At 39.9% G+C, this 7,758-nt stretch overlaps 1 protein-coding gene across 1 annotated transcript in view; it reads left to right on the plus strand.

The window, feature by feature from the left end:
- The window catches only part of MCCC2 (methylcrotonyl-CoA carboxylase subunit 2), a 39,327-nt gene extending 33,082 nt beyond the window's left edge, over positions 1–6,245 (plus strand). The window contains exon 17 of the mRNA XM_074569179.1: positions 5,147–6,245. Within this exon, the coding sequence (XP_074425280.1) occupies positions 5,147–5,264 (118 nt within the window). The 3' untranslated portion in view covers positions 5,265–6,245. The remainder of the gene's footprint in view (positions 1–5,146) is intronic.
- Positions 6,246–7,758: the final 1,513 nt, after the last annotated feature.

Raw genomic sequence — 7,758 nt, forward strand, 5'->3', positions numbered from 1 at the left:
ACTTCTTATTGTGCCTGTATCTTGGACGGGAAACTTAACATGCACAGATGTGAGCTGGCTGAGAACTAGCCTGAGCCTGAGTTGCGTGTGGTTGGGTTCATGTGATGCTTCACTCAAGCTAATAAGCCCAGCTGAGACATGAAATACAGTGTCAGAGCTGAAATCCCACTGAAGGTCATCTAGCTAAAAGCAATGAAAGTGAAATGCCCCTTTTCACTGAGGAGTGCTTGCGAGAACAGTGTGTGACTGGCTCAGGTCAAGACAGTGCAGGCTGCTTTCTCTCTCTCATAGGTGTGGTCTGTGTTCTCTAGGAGCTCTTAATTGCTCTCTGCTGTCTTATAGAGTTAATTGGGTATGTCAGTAGATATTCGTATGTTTTCTGCTCTGCTTTCATGCCTTCCTGCCAGTATTATCGCATGTGCCTTGTTACTTCATGTATTGCTAATTCCTAAGCAAGATCTCAGACTGATAGCTCAGAAGTTTTAATTACTGTGGAGTAAGTAGGCTGCCCAAGCAATGAGATGAAGTAAGATTACAGTCTTTGCAGCAAGCCATGTATGTGCTACAAAGGCAGGGATTTAGCCACCTTGCACCTTGGAGACAACCCATTTGTTAGCCAACATCAGCAGCTGCTTATTGGCAAGCATTCGCTGTAGGTCAGGGAGAAGTAACCTTTTGCCTTTGCTCTAAAGGATGCTTCCTGCCTGGTCCCAAGCCGAAAAACCAGTTGACCATCAGCCAAATGTCAGGGTGCTGTATTGAAACGCAATCTGAGCAGCCTTGTTTTTTTCAGATGCTACCTAGATCCCTCCACCAAAAAGACCAACAAGAAAATTCCAAAAAACAGCTTTGCATTACTGAGAGGAAAGAATGACAGATGGGCAGAAGGACTGCTGTCTGTATTGCTGCTCAGGTGCAGCCAGTGTGGAGGTTTCCTCACACTGTCCTCTTGCTAAGATATCGGGACCAGTCTGCCTCACCCCTAGTGTCCATTGAGATTGATGTGACCCTTCCAGTTGACTTCATTAGGCTTTGAATCAAGCTTTTAGCAGTCATAATGAGAGGGAAGGAAAATGCCCTAATGATCTTAAAATACAAGCAAATTTCCCTATTTACTCTGCTTATATAATTTTGCTTATGAATTATAACTTGTTACATGTACAGGATGTCAATACTGTTCCCTGCAGTTGCATTTTCTAATCAAACTTTAATCAATTATTTGATTAGAACCTTTCACAGTGAGCAGTCTTAATTAACGGCAGTCATTAGGCAGCACCCTTTTTAATGAGTTATATTAATCTGCTTACAGGTTTCTAAAAGGATTTCAGCAGTTTGCATCTTAACAAATTATATGAGCATTTTAGTTTTGGGCACCTCATTTCTCTTACTCACAGTGTCTCTCTTACAAATATTTTATGAGTGTAGATGTGACTCAGGTTCTAGCAATGGTGTTTTAATGGATAGTTTAATTATTGATGTTACATCCCAGTAGAGAATGTAGTTTTCTTTAAACAGAGAGAAGCAGAAGCCAGAGGTGACCACAGGAAAACAGCTTGACTTCCATTTAACACAAAATCTTTGTGGTTGTCAATATAAGTTAATATAAGTTAATTGCGTTGTTACAAAAAAACAAATCTGCCATTAAAATTTGGTTCATGTTTGGAAGTGTTTATTACAGTGGTAGTCACTATGAAGTTGCATCTTGGAAGGTAATGCATTAAGTTGGTGATTCTTTTTGATTCATTTCATCCCTGCCCTTCCCAGGCCCTTAGCAGATTTATTAAACACTTTGAAGTATGAATTCATTCATTCAATTTCAGTGCTTCATAAATCAAAAAGTTAATTGCAAGTGTTCATTTAAAAAGTTGATCTGCAGAGCAAACAAACCCATGGCAGTCAAAAAAACCCCAAATTTGCTTAAAAGTGGAAATTACTATATTTGAGGTTGTTCTTACAGTTATTTTTTTCACAGTCTGTCACGGTTTAATCCCAGCTGGCAACTAAGCATCACACAGCTGCTCGCTCACTGTCCCCGAGTGGGATGGGGGAAAGAATCAAAGGAGTAAAAGTGAGAAAACTTGTGGGCTGAGATAAAGACAGCTTAATAGATAAAGCAAAAGCTGCGCACGCCAGCAAAGCAAAACAAGGAATTCATTCACCACTTCCCATGGGCAGGCAAGTGTGCAGTCATCTCCAGGAAAGCAGGGCTCCATCATGCGTAACGGTTACTTGGAAAGACAAATGCCATAACTCTGAAGGTACCCCCCTTCCTTCTTCCCCCAGCTTTATATACTGAACATGACGTGATACGGTATGGAATATCCCTTTGATCAGTTGGGGTCAGCTGTCCCAGCTGAATTCCCTCACAGCTTCTTGTGAACCCCCACCCCCCTCGCTAGTGGGGTGGTGTGAGGAGCAGAAAAGGCCTGGACACTGTATGAGCTTGGCAATAACAAAACCATTCCTATATTATCAAAACTGTTTCCAGCATAAATCCAAACCACAGACCCGTACTAGCTGCTATGAAGAAAATTACCCCAGCCAAAACCAGCACACAGTCGTTAGAAAACAAAGGGATTGTGCTTGATTTGACCTCACAAAACTTCTTTGATTTTCACTATTAATTGGGATCTTTGTCGTCTCTTCTGTGGATTAATCTGGCTATATTCATCAAAACTAAATCAACATCTAAAATACAAGGAGGAAGGAAAAGCATATGCATTAAACTTTGGTAGTGCATACTTCATGATGTTGCAAGTATACGAAATGTTCTGTCTTGGCCATTCTGTCATGATAGATTACATGACCAGGTATAACCACTATCTTGGGGAAAAACAAAATAATTCAGATGACTCTTTAAGTAACTCTCAGTAAAACCAAGTAGTACTTGGTCCTTTGGTTATTTTGAACAAAAAGACTTCTAACTGGTTTTGCTGTATGGTAAGAAGCACTTACTCTTAGTCTCTTTTAAGTGGAGTATTGTTAAAATATGCTAAAATATTTTAATGAGTTATTACTTACAAATTAAAGCTACAGTTAGGGAAGGAGTTAGTCACAGGAACCAGACAGCAAGAGTTTATACCGTGCACTTTATCTAGAATATGATATAGACAATTCTGTGTGTATTCTGCAACAGAATTTTCTGTTTGTACCACTTCTGTGCAGATGCAAGTGGGGCTGTTACAATATTCCAATGCAGAACTTACTAGCCCACTAGAAAGGAGATTCTCACAGAGAATCTGAAAATGAGAACAGATTAGATACAGCTATAGTTTCTTTATATTTGTAATTTGGGTTTATGGCATTTTATTTTCCCTTGAAAGAAGTTGTTCTTTTTACGGACTTGTTTCTATGCTGGTTGGGACCTGTCAGCCAGGTCAGTGAGCGCCACAGCTACTGTGGCGTAAAATCTCTTTAATCAAGCTTTTGTTTTCAGTCCCAAAAAAGAAAGTGTAGTTTTGCCCAATTAACAGCAAAGTATTCCCTACTCCAAACCCCTTTCTCCTTTTGCCCTTCAGCTGTGTTCTGGTGCCCCATTTAGGGTAAGAGTCTCCTCTACTTGGGGAGCTGCACCATGATAAGATACACTTCTAGTAGAACCTGCTTTCTGAGTTGGGGCTCATTGTTCTTCTCTCTCTCCTAGTTGGAGAACAGGCTCCTAAGGTGAGTCTGAACCCTCGTGACTCATCTTGTTACAGGTGTCCTTTATTGCAGTTCCACTTTGTGCATCCTAGGATAGATACGTGTATTTGTTGTAAACCAAAAAGCATACGTTGTCAGTCTCTTAATATTTTTATCTGATTTGATGAGTATTACTTTCACAGCAAATGGTGAAATAAAGCAAAGGTGGAAAACACTCAGAAGTGGCTGCTGTTGCCTTGAGCTTATCAGCATGTATTTTATGTACAATTTGCAGTCCTCTTTCTTCTGGGGGTGAGGTTGGCACATTTAGTATTGAGAGAAGAGTGCAAAATATATTGTTTCCTGTCTAATTAGATTTTTGTCACTTAATCTTCTAGCAGCAGGAAATTTGCATCTGGAAACTTCAGCTAGAAAGGAATGGCTGTGCTTTCTCTTGGTAGAGTCAGCCTTAGCTCCTTATTTATCACCCTTTCTTGTGTTTTCAAATTTTCCACAGACAAAGAATTAGACATCAGCCAACACTGAAGCGAGTTCAAAAAAGAATGCAAATAAGTCTCTCTAGGGAAAGATGGGATGGAGGAAGAGTATTGCTGTCTTAACCAAAGATATTGTGCATATGTTTTGCAGACACTGACTAAAAAGCATGCTTATTTAAGCGAGACTTGGGTTGCAATGTGCAGTGTGGTATCTTGTTTCAGTGTCTTGCTGGGGAGGTAGTAGTTATACAATACTTAAAGTTTCATGGCCTGCTGTGGGTTTTGACAAGGATTTTGTTTTGGGTGGAGTGGAGCTGTTGTTGGAAACTGATGCCAGAAGTACTTTAAGTTTGGGATAATATCAAAGGGACCATTTACAAGTGTTTGTGAGTTTGGGCACTTAGGAATTTGGTATTTGCTCATTCATAATTTAATTGCCTTCAGGGCTGGATTAAAGAGGGTATTACCTTACAGTTGTTTAGAAATGGGCTTCAGAAATAATAAATACAACAAATACTGGAAGTACTTGAAACTTACTCTGGTTCTTTTAATGTTGAAAGAAGGAACTCTTGTATCATCCTCATCTGGCAGCTGAACTAACCCGAATAACGTAAATAATGATATGACATTAAAATACTTAAAATACTAGCATTCTTAATAGAAGAGAGAGGTCATTGACAAAAGGTCATTTTCCATGTGAATATTAAAAAACAGGAGGTCTCTTTTCTCTAAGGCAATGACTTCATACTAAAAATAAGTATGAAGAATCTGATTTAAAGTATGTAAATCTGATCTTGTTCATTCATACAAAATGTATATTTTGTTTTAGAAGACAAATTCCACAGAGTAATTCACGCCAGTCTATTGCATTGACAATTAAAGTGAATTAACTCCATGTGTTCAAGTATAATTTAGCTCTTAATCCACTTTCTTTAGTGTAGCTATTTTGAGTTCCATGTGCTTTAAAATCTGCTCACTGTATATGATAATTGCCTTTAACTATTATTGTTTGCCTTTTTTTTCTCTAGATTATGGGATGACGGAATTATTGATCCAGCTGACACAAGACTGGTTTTGGGCCTCAGTCTCAGCGCAGCATTAAATGCACCTACAAAGAAGACAGAATTTGGGGTTTTCAGGATGTAAACTTAAACATACATGTCAGAATTACCTCTGTATATTTTAATTGGGGCCGGAGAGCAAACTAAATACAGTGTTGAGGTGTTTGAAAATAAAAATGGTATTTTTAATGGAAATGTCCTAATTATTTATTTTCTCTGAGTAATCATCACACAGTGCTTCAGCATTTTGATACTGATTTGAGATAGGTCACTTACAGTGCTTGTATAACACTGCATTGGATGAATAAACTGCAACTTCTAGCATTATGTTTGACCAGAAACCTTTGATCCTATCTCTTACATAAATAAATCTGCAAAATAAGCTACATATTTGGTGCTTCTCAGCTCCTTTATTTCTTTTAATTCTTCTTTGTATGTCTCCTATAAATGTAAAATATTCTTGCAATCCAACAAAAAAAAATAATCCACATTTGCTAGTAAATAATTTTTGCAAAAGAGAAGTGCTCTAAGGGCAGCCAGGGAGTTCAACACAGCATGAAATTATAGATTTCACACAGTTGTTGGCATTTTGGCTGTTTTCTGGCTTTCATCCAAAAAAACCATTGCTCTTCTGTACAGTTCCCTGAAGTCAAAACAAGAAGAGAACCTGATGGATGCGCAGTGTTTTCTGGAAGAGCTGGGGAGCGTGTGCTGGTATCTGTGGGAGCTGTGGGTTGCCAGCAGCGCTGCTGAAGATGAGGGTTGGCTGCAGAGGTGTTTCAGTGCCCTACTGTGCCGTCCTTCTGGCAATTGAAGTTTCATGAAGAGAGAGCCTTCTCCCTCCCCGTGTGGATCGATGCTTCACCCAGAACACATGCCTGAATCCCACTGACTAGGGCTGGAGTGCTTTGGCTAATCATCTTATTTATTGTAGCTTGTTGCAATGTATTGTTTCTCAAGAACTCAGTGTCTGTCATTTCATTTTGTTCTATTTAGAAATATTGCACCTTGCAGAAACTAAATGCTTGGCATGTAGTGTGTCTAGAATAAAGAGGCAAATACTGTGCTGGCTGGTACTGGGAAGGTGATTTTATCTAGTTTTGCCCTACAGGTGCTGAGTTAACCATTAGAAGACTGCTAAATGGCAGAAATATTCTTGACTGGGAATCAAATCCAAGAAAAGTTAATGTACGTGGATGGAGGCCCTATCCTGTGCTGGCCTGTGGCGAGAAGAAAGATTGCTAATGGTAGTGATCATCCTGGGTAACACACTAGCTGTAGTCTTCTTAGGCTTGTGTGGCAGAGGCGTTCCTCGTGGAGCCAGGAGGGAGAAGGACAGTTTGCTCGCAACCAGGCCTCTCGGTTGTGTCTCGGGCAGGTGCAAAAGAGAAAATGAAAGAATTCTTTGGAATGGGCATTTTTGGTGTAGAATACAGAGAGCCCAGTACATGTTGAGCTGTGGGGTCTCTGGTATGCCTCTACATGGCACTAAAAGACCAGTTTTCTCTCCTTTTACTGAGAAGAAATCTGTCCAAATGCTGGTGTGTTCTGCACCACTGGAAAGATCACTTCTGTCGGTCTGCACACATGTAATCTCACCGTCGTGCTCACATGCATGTTCTTACTGTATTAAATACGTATTTAACGGGGACTAATAGTTTTAAATACTGCCATAAATGGCAACAAGGCACAAAGCTGTGCTTTTGTGCCACTGATTCTTGTTCTTGTCTCACTACATGAATTTGTAAGCACATTGGGCATGGCGCCGGGATTTCTTTATCCTAAAAGTGCAGTGACATTATTTATGGCTGCTAAAATGCCTTTAAAAATACCCTACTTTTAAACTTGTATATATGAGGTATAGCCAGGGAGATCAAAAGTTTCACACCCTGAAATGATTGCTTTTAATGGCTTACAATAAAAAGAAACACTCCATACTTTCTCCTACTACGGTTGAGTAACCGGTTAAGGCACCAGTTTCTGCTCTAAATTATGGGGGTTGCTTTCCCCATAGCCATAAGGAGTACTGCCTTTTTCTGCCACGAGAACTGATCACTTTGGAGTAATATTTTTGCTTTGAATATATTTGTTCAATGAGACTGGTAACGAAATCATTCTGAGTTGGAGACAGTAACAGATAATCCTGGGATACAGATAATGGAGGCAGATACATTTGGGAGGATTCATGCTTCTGAGAATAATCACTCAATATGTCTGAAAGGGCAGTTATTTACGGATATCAAAATTTCTTCCTCTAAATATGCGTGCAAGCCAAGTCAAAACATGTCTCTGAATAAATAAGAATGTTCTGCCTTGATAATATTTATCTTTGGAAGCTTATTTAACAAATGAAATTCATCAGCGCGGGCCTAGCATCCTATCAGCATGTTCTGGTGAGGGGAGGTTCCAGGGCAGGACCTTCACTGCAGACGAATGATTCAAAGAATCACTAGGGAATTATCAGTCCCCAATGCACAGTAGTCTGTTCTGGAAAAGCTTTTGCAGGTTAACGGGCTGTGCTTCACATGTGGGCACCACCTGTAGGCAACGTGCGCTGTGCGTGGTGGCACTCCGATGGC

The sequence above is a fragment of the Larus michahellis genome, chromosome Z, assembly GCF_964199755.1.
Source record: "Larus michahellis chromosome Z, bLarMic1.1, whole genome shotgun sequence".
Taxonomy (NCBI): Eukaryota; Metazoa; Chordata; class Aves; order Charadriiformes; family Laridae; genus Larus; species Larus michahellis.